This window comes from Halichoeres trimaculatus, unplaced genomic scaffold (genome assembly GCF_033239565.1).
Source record: "Halichoeres trimaculatus isolate MK-OKI-2021-1 unplaced genomic scaffold, fHalTri1.1 fHalTri1_scaffold_23, whole genome shotgun sequence".
NCBI lineage: Eukaryota > Metazoa > Chordata > Actinopteri > Labriformes > Labridae > Halichoeres > Halichoeres trimaculatus.
In genome coordinates, this window is record NW_027437201.1 from 14895277 (window position 1) to 14914058 (window position 18782).

Genomic DNA, 18782 nt, shown 5'->3' on the forward strand with positions numbered 1-18782 from the left:
ACTTGGCCTTAGTAAGGTTCTAGACATACAAAGAAAGAATTTAAGCAATTTATTGTGTGCACTATACAAAAGTCCTTCACAGACATGCATGCATTCCCTTATTTACCTTTTTATTTTGAGATAACATAATTGCTTTGCCTTTGATTATTTATTTATTTTTTTTTTAGAAATATTTATCTATTTATTTATTTATTAAGACCTCAATTTAATTCTTGCAAACAGGAGAGAAAAATGACACCAAAAAAGGCCATCTACAAGTACCCTAAAACAGATGAGTGGGTTAGTCTCTGTAGGGTCTGAATAGGTTTTTTAAGAGCTACCTGGCCAAGAAAGAAGCAGGGTCATTTAAGCAAACATTGAAACAATATTTAAAGAAAAATAAAACAGCCAGATATGACTAAATAATGAGCCCTAGATTGATTAAATGCAGTACAATGTCAGGGACAGGTTGATTTTCTTTACGTGTGTGATTCTTTGAAAATATTTCAAAAAAAGGAGATTTTTGTTTGTTTTTTTCTAGTAAAAAAAAATCACGCTGGTTACCTTGAATTGCCCCTATAACATATAATTGAAGCACAGAATACACAAACTGTTTTTCCTTATTTTTCCATTTAACAAAAAAAAAAGTTAAAATTGTACATATGTCTTAAGTCTTAATGCTTTCTGATATGCATGTTGGTTTTCTAACTAGACTCTTACTAAGCAGACTATGAGATTTGCCAAACTGGTGAATTAGAACAGAACAGTGTGTCCCTAATAACGTTAATTAATTCTGTAACATATGGTCTGTAAGCAGTAAGAACCTGCTGGGCAAACCTTTTTGATCCTGAAATTAACTCTCCACCTGATGCTCAAGCTTTTATTTTGAAGGAACGATCTGCAAGTAGGAAAGATGTAAATTTGATAACTTGCCAGTTTCACCACATGCTACACGTTGATGAGGCCTCATGTTTTAGAACTGTTTTACAGGGTAAAGTTAATCCATTAGTTTGCACTTTGTTCAGAACTAATCACAGTCATTTTATTTTAACTTCCTCTCTCTCACACAAACATTCATACACCTTTTTTTTTTTTGTTGTGACCGCACATTAAGAACCATATCTGACTGGTGAAGACTGTTACTCATACAAACCATGCTTGGTTAAAAATACTTTAATTTTTGCAGCATACAACACATCAAAGACAACTTTTTGCAGCATGGACTGACATCAAACAACCGTTAAAATATTTTTTATAGAGGGTGCAATCTGATAAGATTATAAACTTTATAAGATCTGAACAGTAAAAACTGAGTCAGAGCATCTAAATAGTCACTGTATAATTAGAAATGTTTGCTGAAAAGCATTGCATACTGCCCTGCAGGGGTTTCTGCTTGTAAAACCTGATAAAAAGAACTGTTGTTCTGACATCATAGTTTTTTAAAGCTCTACCTATCCTTCTTTTTATTTTAATGATGGACCAAATAACTGTCTGCTGTAAAATGGCTTAAGGGGACTCAAGTTTTACAACTCCCTTCAGCACAAATTCAATAGTTTTGGATTGCAAGCACCCTTTAAATTCTGCATTTTTTCCATGTGGGTATGGTGTTTGCAGGACTTCATTGTGTAAACCTGACGATTCAGCTTTTATCCTTACCACATAGCTTCAGTGTCTAAACTAAACCATTTTCTTTTTCTTTTCAATTTGGCTTGGTCCAGGCGCCAGCATTCCTTGATGATGTTCCGCCAAAATAAAAAATAATAAGACAGATTCTTATTCATCCTAAAAAAAACCTGAACATAAACTGGCCAACTGCTTTGAAACCAAGGATTAGAAATAATATAGGGGGCCTGGGATGAGAATTGTTTGAGTATTAGTTGGGTGTTTAGATGCTCGAGAGACTGATATATCCTTTGGCGGAGACCAAAATAGAGCCACCAATGGTTGGCAATAAACTTGGTGCTATAAGTCAGAAATTTTGTTGTAGTTGTTGTCAAAACAACTCTTTGAAGAGGATAATATATAACAATGATACATATAATATACAATAAATATGTTTACATCTCGTACTACTGCCCTCTTGTGGCCAGAAAAAAAAAGTTTTTAAAGATACAGCTTTCAATAAAAATTGAGCCCTGAGCACCGAGTTTAAATATGAGGGGATAGTTCAGACTCTCTATATGTCCATCTTGATACAAATATAAACATTTTTTTTATATTCAGGAGGCACTGAGCACAGATTTGGTTCATGCAATCCAGCAAACATGCAGCTGAGCTTTAACTCCATAAATTGCCCACGAAAGCAAAATAATTCTGTAGGGATGAGGAAAGGTGCAGCCAACTTTGACAAGATCTGGATACTCTTTTACAAAAACATTACTTACTAAATGAAAGACAAAACTAGTGATACAACTGCAGATCCATCTGATCCCACTCTGAGTTAATCAAGTAGACCGTTCTCTATAGACACATTTAAAGTGACTAAATGGTTTTTCATGGTTCATCTTGTTGTCTTCAGTTGTCCTTCAGGCGCTTAGAGCACATTTCCTCCAGCTTTTCATCAGTCAGTTAGCGCTCAACAGCAGCTGACTGTCACGTCATCTGAACAGTTAGAAAACAAAGAAACTGGTCTGACAGAGTTTCAGACAGCTGGGGCTTTAGTCCGTCTTCTTGGCTTTGAATTGCATCCATGACACAGTGTGTGGCCTTTGCCTGGAGCTGTTGGTTCTTGCATGACACAGAAAGTTGCAGCAGTGTTGATTTTTCAAAGCAGATCCAAACTTACATAAGTCTGCCTTCAAACTGTGTTTTCCTCTGGTTTCTGTCAGCTTTGTGTGGGTGTTGGGAGTTTGAATAGCAGCCTTCCCTTCGGCAAACAGGGGTGGTTGTATTGTCCTCATATGTCCATCAGAGAAGATTTAAATTAAAGGGTAGGAAAATGTTTTAGTCAGATTTATATAAGGCAAGCATCCATAACTTTAGTTAAAAAGAAGTAAATCTCAATATGTTTCTTCGGAGAACTGTTAAAGGTTTTGTGGAGTACATTAGTTTGGCTTCTTTATATGAGTTAGATGAGAAGATCCACATTAATATTATGTCTGTGTTCAGAATATTTTAACTGTGCTAGCTCAAGGGAAGACAGTGCGTGTCAGTCAGACTCTTTCCATCACTGGTGACAGCTTTTTGATGTTAGTCTGAAATAAAGTCGCAGAATTTATAGGTAGCTGAGAGTGACAGATACACTGCCAGACTCAGACTGAAAGTTATGCAAGAGCAGGTAATTCCCATGTCTGCAGTTTCACAACATTTGGCAGAAAACTGTCTTATCTCCTTGAGGTTAACCTCCAGTGCAGTTCCTCATGTGTGTTCACTTGAAAACTGTCTGCAAACACCCAGAAGTCCTCAGATTGAAATGCCTATTTCACAGCAGAATTACACTTGTTTACAGCCTGGTTTAGAAATTTAATGATGTCTTGCTGTCACACCTTTGCTTATCGCTAACATCAGGATGTCAGGTGAAAATTAGGTGTTGGCAGGCTTTATGTGTCATCTTCAGAGATAGATCTCTATCCTGAAATGAACAGATTGCATGATAATTATTTATCTGATCTGTGAAGCAAAAGTGCTGAGCTCTGTCGCAAACATATTAGAGTATTTTCTCATCTAACTCCAGAATAGAAAACAAGTTTCTCATGTAGTTGAAATAATATTTATACTACTGTTTATAAATATCTTAAGCTTCTGATTTGGCCAGTTTAAGGACCGAAGTAAACTGTTTCCAGCTGAGCAGACGTGGGTTTTCTATCATCCTCCTCTCACACATTGATCTACTTTTGGCTCGCAGTCTTGAATGAATGGCAGCGTCATACTTTGGGAGCAGCAGTGAATTATTCGGGCTTCCTCCCACTCAGCAGCTCGATGAGTCCCTGACAGTCTGAGCACCCGGAGCGGTGGGAGGAGGACTCACTAGATGAGCTTCAGAAGTAGCTGCAGCAGCCTGACTTCTCTTTCTGTGCTTCGATGTATTCGTGGATCTGGAACTTGGGTTCATTTGGATGCTGGACGGCTCGGTGCTTCAGCTCCCTGAGGAACAGAAGCAGACGTCACACTGTTAGAAAAGTACAAACAGCTTTTCTAATCCTTTAATGAATCCAAAATGTGGTTTTGAGACTCTGGGGTGTTTAATGGCGGTGTGGGGTTAGTTTTACTCGACCATCTGTGAAGCCTGCTGTGTAAGCAGTCTGAACGCTCAAGCTGCTGACCAAAGATTTCATTTAGAGAATTTCACACTGTGACCAGAAGAAAAGAGTGGCACACACTGCCATTTTTAAAGCAGTAAGAAAAGTCACTTCTATAAGAATGGGGAGTAGCCAGCAGCTTTTAAGAGGCTTTGATAAATTAATCAAATGAGGAGTTTTATCTGCGTACTTGGAGACAGCCGTGAAGGCCAGATCTACGTTGACTCCTGTCTTTGCGCTCGTCTCCATGAAGGGAACTGAATACTCCTGCAGACACGAGAGGGAACAAACAGCAGAGAAGATCAGAGAGGAGACCTGAAGGTGAGGATGAAGAGCAGAATGAAAGACTCACCCGAGCCAGCCGCTCTCCCTCATCTCTCCTGATCGCTCTCTCAGCACTCATGTCGGCCTGAGATTGGAGACACAGAAAGGTTTGATTCAAATCATGTCATGGCTAAACATCTCTACTATACACACTCCAAATCCTCCAAATTTCCTCTGTAAAAGGAAAAGGAAAGGTTTCATCAAACCTCCCCCTGAACCTCATGTCACAGCAGAGCCATGTTTTCTGTTTCTGCTATCAAAGACACACTTTCCTCCAGTTTCTCCATAGACCACATCCATCTCAATCTGTCTTGACTCTCTTTTTCTTGCAGAGCATCTTTGAGTTTCTCCTCTCACCTTGTTGCCCAGCAACATGATGACTACATCGCTTTGTGCATACTCATGGATCTCTGTTAACCATGCCTGCAAAGAGAAGACACACACACACACACACACACAAACATAAACACACAGTACAAAAACAGCGAGTGTGCATTTGCGTTAGGCTGTCATTTAAGATTTATGTGATTTATTCTCCACAGAGGTAAAATGCATTCTCTCTTTAGCTTTATTAATTTTATGATCAGTTTATTTTCTGTCCGCAGACTCACCCTGATGTTGTCAAAGGAGGTTTTGTTGGTGATGTCATAGAGGAGGAGCAGGGCTACAGGGAGACATGACAGAATAAGACAAATAAATATGAGCTTTTCTTGCTGCACAGCTCTACTTTTATTAGCACTGAGAATAAAACCACAGCCGACAGTCAGAAGGGTATTTTCACCATGTGCGTCTCTGTAATAAGCATGTGTCACACTCCTGAACCTCTCCTGTCCTGCTGTGTCCCAAATCTGAAACACACAGATACAAAAAAAGCTTCAGTACACGCAGAGAAGACTTGGCCTGGTTCCTTGTGGCCTTGTCTAATTTTCAGTTACACACACAGGAAACCAGCCCAGCTCTAAAATTAGGCTTTTATTGTGACAGCACGTCAAATGGTTCAGTCACTGACCTGTAGTTTGACCTTTACTCCGTCTACAGTCACCACTTTGTTCTGAGGGAGGAAGAAACAGATTTTACACAGCGTTTGTTTGCTGTTCAAACAGCAGAACAAAAGATAGGTTTACTTTTAGTTTTACAGATTAAGGCTCTAACTCTGCTACACTTAATATGTTTATCCAAAGATTCCATCTTCTTCCTGTTATTCATCCACAACCTATTCTCTAACCTTCACGGCTCTAACCCGACTTTGTATTCTTCTGAGAACAATGGCAGTCTCATCAGGCATTCTGATTTTACCAGCAGTCAAGGAAAAACAACTTCTGGTGTCAACTCCCTTTATCATGCATTTTTTACAGTCTGAGAAGTGATGAAGAATTCAGATCAGAAATTAAGCAAAATTCACTCCTTCACATGCCAAAAAAAGGTCAATTTTTTTGGTTTGTTGGATCCTCAGGGGATTGTTCCTGCAGACACCAGAGCCTGCTGATTTCTGATTGGTTGAATCACACCATAAACAAAAACCTTAACCTAACATCCTGTCTCAAATGTGAAAATTTTACATTCTGTTTATCATTTGAGTTGGCTTAGAAAAAAATGACATATACAAAATGTCCTTCCATGGTGTATTCTACATAATTTCACACAATTTTACTGACTTTTAAGTCTCAGGTTTAAGTAGTTTAGATTTTTAAGAAATAACACCATGATGAGACTACTGATTTAAGCACAAATATAAAACTTTGCTTGCAGAATTTTGAGGTTTAAGACAAGGGTAGCCAGCCAGTCAGAGACCAAGAGCCACTAAAATCACTGTGGTACTACAAGGAGCCACACCACACTCGAGGTCTTACAAACGCACTTCTCACACATATACGAAATTATATAAAATGAAAATCAATAAGTTTCTAATTTTCAAAGCAAGATTTATTGTGTTAATAAGTGTGTTTAAATTCTTATTTGAAGCCGTGTCAAATACAAATGTCTGTTTTACTGCAGAAGAGACAAATCGACCGATCTATCTATATATTTAAATAGATAGATAGATAGATAGATAGATAGATAGATAGATAGATAGATAGATAGATAGATAGATAGATAGATAGATAGATAGATAGATAGATAGATAGATAGACAGATAGATAGATAGATAGATAGATAGATAGATAGATAGATAGATAGATAGATAGATAGATAGATAGATAGATAGATAGATAGATAGATAGATAGATAGATAGATAGATAGATAGATAGATCTGAGCACATGAGCTATTAAGAGGAGCACATGTAGAGAAGAGAAACTGAAACTTAAGTATCAATCTCATCACCTATTTATTGATCAATAACGATCCCAACTTTGTCATCAGTATATCAATATTTTACATTGATCGGCACACCCTTACACATAACTATATAGTGGATAGAAGAGCCGCACACAGAAAGGCAAAGAGCCACATGTGGCTCACGAGCCGCAGGTTGGCCACCCCTGGTTTAAGACATAAAACACAAATTGTAGTGCCAAGAAAGCATCACAACTGATTATGTAAAAGTGTTTCTTGGTAACTTTTTGGGAATTTCTATAAATTCGGGATTCAAATTTTAGAACCTAAGCAATCTGATCTAGTCTGATTCACCTGGTGTATCACACATGTATTCATAATTTGTTTGTGGGCACAAACCGTGAATCCGATGCCCACTGTGGCAGAGAAGGACCCAGGGATGAACTTTCCCTGATCAAACTGCACCAGCAGAGATGTCTTCCCCACACCGCTGTCCCCGACCAGGATGGTCTGCAGAAATGAAAACTGGATCAATAAAAATAAAACATCCTGTACAGCACTTTCTGGCTCAATGCTCATGACAGTTGTTCACCCTGAGTTGTGAGTCAGTAGCTGCGTCATGGAAGCACAAATAATATTATCTTTTATGAGAAGCTGGCAGTTATTAGGGTGACTCACAGGCTGCAGGAGGCAACCTTCAAGACAATGACATGAATGAATGGCAGCATCAGAGACATCAGAGTTAGTCAGCACAGAGGCTCCACACTGAGGTATTCACTGCCTACACACACACACATACACACACACATGCTCATTCACACTCACTGTGACAGGAAAAGAGCTGTAAGGTTTGCTGCATTGATCTCTCCTGTGCAGGTCAGGACGGGTCTTTACTTAACCACTTAAATCAGGTCTTTCAGCGACTATCAGCGACACCATCAGAGGTCTCAAAGGGCGTCTCATTGTGAGTTTGTCACAACTCTATTCACTGCAATAATCACCTGAAAAGGGCGAGCTTCTGTATTTAACATCAGCAGAGACATTTAGTGCAATGGCACAACCTTGAGTAGGACATCTCTTTTGTTACACAGCTGCCTCACGCTTCATTTCAAACAATAAAAGCAACAAAACCTGATCACACACCATATCAAACCACTGTGACTCAGCTGAACCTTAGTGTAGCTGAAATTCTTCCTGAATGATAAAGAAGCGCAGAGGAAGACGAGGGAAAATGAAGAAAGGATTAGAGATGAAGCAGCTTTTCTCAACAGCTGAGGAGCTTCACTTTGATCTCAGCTTTAAGGAAGAAAACCACGCACTTCCAGAAAATGTAACGTCTCAGTTGTGGAAGAGAACTGAAATCAGCTCCATCGTCCTCTGCAACTTAACTGGAGTGTATCAGAATCCCACAGCACGAAAACAACATCACAAACAGAGGTTGCAGTAAATCAGCAACTTCTAATGAATTTGTATATTGAATATGAAAGCCACAGAAAATGACTGAACAACTGCTTCTGGTCAGAAAAGGCCTGTTTCCCTTTCAAGATAGTCTCTAAGAGATGTAATCTTCCGCTAGCCAGGGCGTTGTTTGTATTTAATCAATAGATGCAGCAGTAGATCACCAACTCCTGAGATAAAATATCAAGCTTTGTGAAGGGAGTCTGGTAGCTGAACAGAGTGATGAAACAGCTTTTTCTTGTTTCAAAGTTTGCCTATTATAGAAATAAAAGAGGTGGTAGAGGACCAGTAACTCCTGGGGCTAATCCAACCTAACATGTAAACAGACTCTGGTGCCCATACATAGTTATTGAACAATATATTTTCTTTTTAAAATGACTTCTTCTGAAGGGAACTCCTATGAACCAAAGAGTTGTTTGCCCACTCTGACAAGAAATTTCGGGTTTTTATTGTTGGGAAACTTAAAGATAGTGTTGGGTCTAAACTTACCAACCACAGTACTCTGCCACAAAGCCTAAAGTATGTAAGCAACACAGATTGCGGTAAACCACCAACTCCTAAGGTTACATTTTTGATGGAACAGAAAACTAATGGCAACAAAGGTTATTAAACAATTACTTTAATTTACTGGTTAAGAATAATAAAAAAAAATGACAAGGGAGTTGCTTGTCTACTCTTTACTAAACATTTTTTTTTCTTTTGGTGACAAGTTGTAACTTGCTCATAGCAATGAATCTAAAATACTTTATAACAAAAACAAAACCATAAAAGAACAGAGGCAGCAGTAGACCACTTGTTTGTCTACCTCTGCCTAGATTGGTTTGATATTTTGGTGCCTCTTTGAGTAGCTCAAACAACACCTTGGACCTTGACCTACTTAAAAACTCTGAGTGATTTCAACAGAGGCAGCAGCAAACCACCAACTCCTGAGGTAGAATTTCTGTTTTTTTATGAATGGGGAGGAATATCATGGCTTAAAAGCCCTCTCTACTTTCAAACAGGTTTATTTCCAAAGGGATCCTCTCTGACACCCAGAATAACAACATGAGTTTGTTGGTGACAAAAACAAGAACTCCCATGGATGTGATTTGATCCCTAAAGGATCAACATGCAGCTGTTAAAGCCTGCACTGTTTTTCAGCAGGTTGAAGCCTTTTTGGACAACTTTCTGCACCTTCAAGTCATTTACATCCTTAAATTTGAACTATATAAAAGACACAATCATTAAAAATACAAAAATTCTCTTTGAAGTGGATTTTAAAGCATCATCTGAATGGAAGAACTTTCATTATCTCACTTTATCCTCTTCTAACCTCACAGCATCTGTTTCCTGTTTACTGGCACCACTGAGAGCATGTGGCTTAATTCCTGTGTGTGTGTATATATATGTGTGTGTTTGTTTGTGTGTAAGAGGTCAGTTGTAGAATCACACACGCTCACATACACGTGACAAAGAGGATGCTGTGGTGGGAAAAGGGTGATGCTGTTTCCGTGGTAACAGGGGAATCTTACACTTGGCTGGAGGCACTTAGGTGAAAACACTGCAGATGTCGGGAATTAATCGTGAGTTAATGTATGCAGTCATCATTCATGTGTGGTGCGTAAGAGAGAGACTCATTTTCTCTGGGGCTCCTGAGCACAAACAGATTAACTCAGTGTGAGTTTCTTTTTCCAGTTTAAGCCATGTTGGGAAAAGAGGTTCTTTGAGAGTTTCCATGGAGGCTGCAGATCACATCAGGGCTTTGCAGAGAGATTGAACTTTGATTTTATTTGTTCCTGAGCACATCTCTCTGTGTGGCTCTCTGCAGGAGGTGAATTATCTGTCACTGTGAGTTTCCACTGAGGTTAACAGAATGTTCCTCTGTAATTGTAAGAAAGTCTGTGAGCAAAGTCGTGAGATAAAAAGTACTGATGTTGAGGCGGAGTAGAGAGTCTGGCGGTGAGATGTAAGAGAAAGTTTCAGATGGAGCGTAAACCACAGAGACATTTCATCTTCATGTCCTCATCACTATTCCAACCAACCAGCCAGAGCTCCAGCTACGCTACTCTCATGTTGTTGTGTAATGTAACCTGATCCCTCAGGGGACAGAGACACAGAGAGAGAAACTAATGTTTAAAGTACACAGAAATAACAGAGAGCATCAGCTTGTCGTTAGAATCTGCCCGTTTTTAAAGCACCTGCTCCCCTCTCTGAATGAGCATGCACACACATAAACACACAACTTCCAAGTCAATTAAAGGCAGCTGGTGATAATGGGAACATTAGGCAAACTGTGTTCATGTCTCACTGGACCATCATCATCATCATCATCATCATCATCATCATCATCCTTCGGGGAAACTCACTAAACTTACACTAATGTCAGAGTCACTTACAAGCATCTCTTTCCTATCTTATGTGCTAATTACTCTATAGCTTCAATAATGTTGAGCATGTTCAACTATAAATTTGTGCATGTATAGATTATATCATTTGAGGGAGTTAGAGTTAGCATTTCAGTTACGATCACAGAGATATTCTGAAAGATCATTTGTCTCCAAAAGAGTTTCAGCTGAAGAATCAAACAGCAAACTCAATGCATCATGCTTAAGTAAAGGTGCCACACGAGAATTTAACAGTATAATCTGAGTTGCAAGGATTAAATGCTAACAGGTTGGTTGCAATCCCTAGTGGAGTCAGTGAAGTTCGGCTTTCAGAGTGAAGTAAACAAATGCATCACAGCAGCAAAGCAACATGAAGCCAGTGGAGGAGAAATATTCCCTGGAGTTGTGGGGAGTAAATTCTAAACTGGCAGGCGCTCATGTTTCAAAGAGGTGCAGACTTTATCGCTTTGATTTCTGAAAATGGTAAAGCATCGTTCAAGCTTCAAAGGCTGGCAACAGCTCAAATCAAGAGGCTTATCAAAAAAAGTCCACCATGTTTAGATCTTGACAAATGAGAGGTTTATGTTTATTATGTTTCTTCACTGTATTATTTTATTACTGTTTATTTCTGTGTCCAGAGGTAGAAGTTGCAAAGTTGCACCCCCACTCTGCAGGAGCATTAAACTGGCTGGTCTGCTGGGCTGAGCTGTGCCCAGAGGGATCTTGGCTCTGTTTAAGTTTCCTGATGATTAAAGTACTAGATTTTATATTCATTGCTTTGCTCTACCAACATCCAAGCAAATTACTGATTTACTTATTCCAATGGCCACTGACAATCAATCATCAAGATGAAAAACTGACACATGCTGTTACCGACTCCACTCTCAGTCTCTGCACTGATGCAGCTGCTCCTGCAGAGCGTCTTTATAACACAAAGCGACGTTTCCCTGCAGCCCACGGGGACTTTCTCTATTTTCTTTGTTAAATCTACACAGAGGTCAGGGGTCAGCCATCCTGGCCTGGATGCATTATCTTTCACTCCCAGTAGAGTTCTGCTAGGTCCCGCTGGTCATTTAGTAAATATAGTCTCAAATTATGCCTCCATAGCCTGCTGTCTCTGTGTTAACATACAGTACAAAATCAAAGTGCATGACCAATTCCGTTATTTCCAACATAATTCCATTATTTTTGATAATTCCTATCATTTTGATATACATCCCAGTGTTTATTTTTCTGAGTTAAGTAATAATTTGATGTTTGATGCTACAAAGAGGTAGATAACAATAATTGCTAGAGGGTAAAGTTTATTTTAAGGAGTCTGTATTCAGTCTCCGTAGACTAAGAGTAAGACATGAATTAGCATAAAAAGAGGCAAACAGAGTCGACTGACGGGGTGAATCCTCTTCGGGAGTCAGGGATGCCACATCAACAGATTCCTCTGCTTCCATCTATCCCTCCATCAACTGTTTGCTCATAAAAAAGTGTGTATTATAATAATAAATTGGCAGACAAATGTAATTTCACCTAAATCTTAAGAGGCATATTTTCTACTTAAGGGTTTTAAACATTTCACTTGGTGTCACGATGGCAAACAAGGCTTATCAATTGTCCAAGAGCGTTTTAGGAGAAAGTACCTTATTTCTAAAATCAGAAGGATCAAATGAGTGAAAAGCATTACTCTTAAAATTTGGCCTCACTGCTGAAGGAATTATGTGTTTTGGCCAGATTTTGAAAACCACCATCCTGGAAACGGACCAAGTGAAACCTCATCCAAGTGCGGATCAGCACCATGGAGAGCGCAAAAACCTGAGCAGACCAGCACGAAGGAATGACCGGATGTTTTTATGAATATCAAAGGAAATTTATCCATAAATACTGATGATAAAACGATCCAGGACACAAATAAGACAGTAAAACCTACTTTTAAGTTAATGTGGCTGCTTTGTAGTTGAAATATGTGACACCAAACCAACATTCTGGGATACTGAACGTTTTTAAATCCGTTCTCTGACCTTGTGCACAAGTTCCTCATCATATGTCGGAGCTGGAGGGGTCCTCGCCTTGTTCTCGGTGGTTTCTCGGGACTGGTAGCCGCTGTCGGGCTGGATCTCCGGGTAAGACGAGGTGTAGTTGGCCGAGATCGGCTCCATCGACTCCATCCGCTCCATCCTGCCTCCACCCCGCGCGTTTCCACCCGAGGAGTCCGTGAGGAGGATAAATACTGTCAGAGTACCTCTCTTTCTCTCTGAAGCTCCTCCTCTGACTGAGTCGTGGTCCTCTGCCTACATCACTTAACATTTACAAAGCGTGTCGTGATCGTTTACGTTGAATACAGAACAAAGAGGGGGAGGGGCTGATGATGGAGAGTGAAGAGGATGAGACTGAGCAGCCAATGAGAGCAGGAGGAGGATGTGAAGTTTGTAGAAAGAGAAGATGTGACAATGGAAGGATGAAATGCACGAACTCACTTTCAAGGCCTTTGACAAGACATTAACTTAAACACTTATCCTTGAAACTTTGCGATTTGGGTCTCTGTCCTTTGATATCTTTACATTTTATTTCATGGACTTAAAAGTGTGTATTTTATTTTAAATATGTGTGCTCTTAGAATCTGGTGCCAGCAACTCTGAACAAGTTGACAGCAAAACAAAGCACTGTAAGTTATGTAATGCTAAGAAAATAAATATAAATCCCACAGGAAACATTTTCCAAATAACCAGGCAAACTTGCAACAGGTTTGTAACAATACTGGGACTAAAAAGTAGATTCAAAAAGGCTGCAAAAGCAAAAAGTTAAAAAAAAAAAAAAAAAAAAAAAGAGTAGGAAGACAAAGATTTAGTGGCTCTTGTCATCTATAGAAAGTGATATTGTTAAAAAAAAGAAAGAAAGAAAGAAAGAAAGAAAGAAAGAAAGAAAGAAAGAAAGAAAGAAAGAAAGAAAGAAAAAAAATCTGTATTTATTCTGTCCCTCTTGTGCCTCCGTAGTAGTCTTCACATGACTTACTGCTCAAAGAAAAATCCCTGTGTCTCTTACTCATGACTTAGAAAACCCTTAATTCAGTCTTGGTCTCAAACACTTTTTTTAAGCTGCTGTCTCTTTAAGGTTCCCTCTCCACAAACCCCCTTCCCTCTGATTGGCTCACCATCTGGAGGCCTGTCAGGGGTAGAGTTATAGGCAGATCTTGGTGTTTTAGGCCTGCGCCTCCAATGTACCATGAACTGGAGTTAGGAGATCCTTATGCGATGACCTCATCATTTCAGCTAGTCTCATGAAGATCCAGTGAAGATCCTGTGCTATTTTTAAACAGTGTTTTGATTTCACTGACATATTCAGGGATTTCCACAACATATGAATATGTAGAGGTTTGAAAATCTGCACACATTTAATCTGGTCATCAAGCACTAATCCATGTTTAAAATATGGGCAAGCAGAATCCTATCCTATAGTTTTTTTGATCCCTGACTGTCGTCACGTTACCATCATGCTTTTTGCTTGGAGCATACCGTAGTGTTTCAGAAAGCTCAACAGGTTATTTTCACCTGTGCCTCCTTTAAGAGTCCACTAGAGTTTCCCCAAGAGTCACTCTGCAGAGAGTCGTCCTTGTGTCTGTGTGGTCTGCGTTCTTCTGCCAACAACACTCCCCTGACTCTCTGTGTTAATGTTTAGCTGCTTGTTCACCCAGGAGGATTCTGTGTCTACTGAGTGTCTGGAGGTTTGTTCAGATTTTAGGAAAGCGACTCAGAGACTCTGCTCTCCTTCAGAATCTAAAAAGCGGCAGAGATTAGTTGAAAAACTACTGATGATGGGAGCAAAGTAAGGAAACTCACTGAGGAAGGATTAAAGACTTCAAGACAGATTGCTGTGATGGCTCCAGAGCTGCTGACTGTCATCATGGCTTCAGGTGAGAACAAAACCATTTTTAGGTATTTCATTTAGCACAAGTCTTTTAATAAGTACAGATATGATACAGGTTGGATATGAGGGTAAATTTACAGCATTTTGATGCATAAAGCACAAAGTTTGGGAGTTATATTGACTGTAAATTTGGTTGTTTTAAACCAAAAAGCTTTAACAGAGATAACACTTAAAACATCTGAGACATTCAGGCTCATACAAGGAGATTTCAACCCCGTTAAGCAAACCAAAACAGTGTGGTGGAGGAGGAGGGGTGCAGTTAAAGGCAGATAATGATTGCACTTATAAAGAAAGCAGAAAGCTGATAGGCTTACAATGAAGGTGTGACACAAAGTGTTCAGATAGTTAGATGAGCCGATGAAACAGCTGATCTCTTGAAGAGCAAACACTGACACATGGCCACTTGTGAGCCATCAGTCCAGCGGGTAAAAGTGCATGCGGAGGGGGAAAGCCTTGATTGTTTAACTAAAGTATTTGTTCTTCCTCTCAGTGGGATACAGCCAAAAGTTTTGGCAGTGCTTGTCTTGAATTTTGTTGGTGCATTCTAAACCTCCTCAGGGGTCTAGGGTCTGGATGCCTCAGTGTATGAAAAATCCCAGATGGATTTAGACATAAAATCATAATTTTGGGCATTGATGGTGTAATCTTCCTCCTCTTCCTCAGGCTGCTGTGTAGCTGTTGGTTTTGTGATCTTGATGCTTGTGGTGCTTTGCCACAGAAGAGATCCACTATGCCCCAGATTCAGAGCTGACAGCACTGAACACTACAGTGTAAGAACCAAAACACAGAGACAAGACAGATTTGATGATCGCCATCAGCTTTAGTGAGTATTTCAACAAAAACATCTGTCTGTTCTCTCAGGACGAAGAACATCCGTACCACAGCAGACACACTTTGATTGGCTTGACCCATGATGAGCAACGGTCTGCCATGACCCAGGGAGCTGCTGGACCACAGGTAGACACTGAGGATGAGTAACAGTATCTTAAGGAACATTTGTGCAGCTTCCAAATAATTCATGATTATATTTCTTCACCCAGCTCCCTGGAAGGTTGTTTATAATTGGGAAACCTACAGACTACTATCTCACCCGGGATCTGCCCAGGCTGCCGTCCTATGAGAGCGTCCGAAAGAAGGACCATCAGAGAGAGATCCACAACATGATCTCACAGCGCTTTGGTCTGATTGGCTGTCCACACGAGGTGAGCTCTTTATCTTTATCTCTATTGTAGACATAGCAGACATGTACGTTAGGGCTGGACGATATGCTATTCTCGCGATTTGATTCTATTAGGATTTTTGGGGTGTCAATTTGATTTAAATTTCAATTCTTTGATATTTACTATTTTTGCTATTTTTAGTTTTCTTTTTTTAACACCAGACCATGTGAAAAAGTTCAGTGATGATGATGATGTCTAAAGTCTATATCAGGAGTCATATTTACCATAAAATGCACATCACCTGAGTCAGAGAGAAACATTTCACCCTCTGCTAAAAAAGGGTAATTTTTTCCCCGATCCAGCTCAGAAACAAAGACTGACATGAAGAATTTGAATTTGAAAAAAACAACATTTTTTTTAAAAAGAATCCCAATTTTGATATTGTCAAAAAGAAAATCCTGATATAACGAGTTTGAGTAACTAACTAGGCAGGAAAAAGTCTGTATGAAGAGCAAAATCAGGACATGCTGTATCCACATCATGTCTCCCATTAGTGAGAATTTGCTGATGATCAATTCATCTCCATAAACAGATATCTGCATTAAAGCTCAGGAAACAATCCATTTTAGATCCAAGATTTAACTCTTTAAGGTGCATCCTCAGAAATGCCACATGACAACACTTCCTTTCCTGTTTTTCTATTCTAGCCTCCACCAACATATGAAGAAACCTTTAACCAGCCAGCTGAAGTTTCACCCCCACACCTGCAGGTTGCTCATCTGTCAGTCCACAGCCAAGGTGATTCCTCACAGCTTGATGAAGACACACAGGACTCAAGCCAACCACCCTCAGTACTCCAAGACCCACCTTCCTCCTCCTCCTCCTCCTCCTCATCGGCTCCCAGCTCCAGGTTTCTGTCTGTCTGACTCAGCTGCTGACCCACAGAGCAGGACGACCCGTGGTGTTAGAGCCAAAAGAGACGGACTATCAGGAGTTTCTGGAAGAGAAGAATTCCTCTTTCAGGCAGAGCTGTTGTTCTGCTGAAAGCTTTTCTCATGCTAATGACTCTGACTAAAGCTGTACACTCCAAGAGTGACACATCAATTCATTGTTTGTTCAGTTACTGGCAGGTTAAGTGTTTTTTTCTTCCTGGAACAGTAAAATGTGCGTGTTAAAAAAAACATCCAAACATTTGTAACAAAACTTTCCCCCTTCGTTTGATTTCTATTAAAATAGGAGGCTGCAACTGCACCAAGGATGGTCATCAAATGTGTAAGTCTGAAAATGTCTGAATCCTCTTAGGAGCAAAAATGGTTGTCAAATTAGCTGTTGAGACAATTCATTCGAGACTAAAGGGATTGAAATGCAATTATTATTTTCTGCAAACCTCGCTGTAGCTGCATGATAGCTTACTGTACAGATAATTAATCTACTGATCAACATGGCTGTAACCTCATTTTTTTGGTTAACTACCGGACAAGGAGCTGTGACACTTTTCCCATGTATTTGTGTTTTCCGGAGGATAAAGCCTTCTCAAGTGATACTCTTTTTGGGTAACCATTAAAACGTTGTGTTTCTACATTCTTTTTTATCATCTCTAATTTCTGTAATTATTCACACAAGACCCCATGAGTGTCTCACATGGACTTACCTTTGGGTTAAACAGGTATTGCTTAATCAGTTACTCATTACTAATGACTGTTATTTTGAGTTTAACAGGAAAAGTGTGACAGCAGAGTTACTCTTTAACTCAAATCAAACACAAACTGAAAACAAAAACTCTATCTAGTTCCACTGGTATCTATGAAAACTGGAATACACCTTTAAAAATGTGCTTTTAAGGCACCCGTTGAAGAGTTTCTGACCTGATACTGACCTGGACGGTAAACAGTGAGTAGTTATTCAGTAACTTTGTGGCCTATTTGTTCTTTTTTATTAAGAGGAAGCATATGTACAGTATATGAGATATGCCATTGCTTACATATTTTTGCAGAAATATCTCCTGGTTATCCTTGGCGCCGAACAGACCATGCTTTGGACTTTCCAGAAATTCATTCTCCGCTCTGTCTGTTAACGCCTCACATCGATCATTCTGCTGATTCTGCTTCATGACAGCGTTCAAACTCCTCTGCAGTGTACCAGGCGTCACCCACACTCCCTCTGCATACCACAGCTGTATTCCCCAGAACACAAATGTTCCACTTCATCTCTTCATTCTTGCTTAACACTGTCAAAATACCTCACAGATAAGCTGGTACTGTAAACACTGTTTACACAGGAGGAGTTACACAGGAAAGATGTGATTAAGGTAGAACAGTTAGCATCCTGAGGGACAGAGAGATCACTAAAATATGTGTGTGCTGCTTTCACATTCAGTTTAAGAAGAAATAAATAAATGACAGGATCAGGGGGAATTTGTTGCTTTAGTTCTGGAAAGGAAATAAATATCCAAGTAATAAAGTGATGATTGTATGACATCTGGTGGTAGATTTTGGTGTTGCATCTTACTGACGGCAAAAAAATGGAGTGGAACCTTTTTCCAGAACGTTCCCACACCGTCGTAATCAAACAAGATTTCCTCTTGGATCAGAAGGTGGAATTTAAAAAAAGGGAACCAGGTTTGTTGGGGAAATCTATAACAACAAAAGAGGGGAGCAGGTCAAGTCTAGGGGGCGGAAGAAATAAAAGCAAGAGGCTTCAGACAGACTGGCAGCAGACTGACTTTGATAACATTTGCAAGCAGAGTTGCATCCAGAACTGATGACTGACACATTTTTTTGAGTTGTATGTGACCGTTGAAAGATGCAGTCAGTGTGACTGTAACAAGCAGCAGTGATATAACACCATCTTGTGGTCACCTGTGTGCATTGCACTGTTCAAACTTTTAACAATCTGTTCCAGAGCTTTTGAAGACTTTGTGCAGGACCTTAATAAATTTTCTCACAATCATTTTTGTAATCAGTGTCAAAGTCTGAGTGTCATGTTGACACTTTCTGTCTAGATGGTTTGGAGTTCCATATCTTAGCTGTTGCATGAGCATTAGGTTCACAGGAAAAGGTTTGAGCTCAT

At 39.6% G+C, this 18782-nt stretch overlaps 2 protein-coding genes across 2 annotated transcripts; one reads left to right on the forward strand and one right to left on the reverse strand.

Moving 5' to 3' along the window:
* Positions 1-663: 663 nt before the first annotated feature.
* LOC141785389 (ras-related protein Rab-37-like) lies at positions 664-12982 on the reverse strand. The gene is made up of 9 exons (XM_074663709.1): positions 12651-12982; positions 7217-7327; positions 5551-5592; positions 5323-5389; positions 5153-5205; positions 4899-4964; positions 4570-4626; positions 4408-4484; positions 664-4062 (listed from the first exon to the last, which is right to left on the reverse strand). Exons 1-9 carry the CDS (start codon positions 12804-12806, stop codon positions 3957-3959), a joined length of 735 nt encoding a protein of 244 aa, XP_074519810.1. The 5' UTR covers positions 12807-12982; the 3' UTR covers positions 664-3956.
* Positions 12983-14280: 1298 nt separating this feature from the next.
* Positions 14281-18425, forward strand: LOC141784722 (uncharacterized). Its single transcript, XM_074662564.1, has 5 exons — positions 14281-14539; positions 15217-15323; positions 15415-15510; positions 15594-15755; positions 16421-18425. The coding sequence occupies exons 1-5, from the start codon at positions 14503-14505 to the stop codon at positions 16637-16639; spliced, it is 621 nt and encodes a 206-aa protein (XP_074518665.1). The 5' UTR covers positions 14281-14502; the 3' UTR covers positions 16640-18425.
* The last annotated feature ends 357 nt before the right edge of the window (positions 18426-18782 follow it).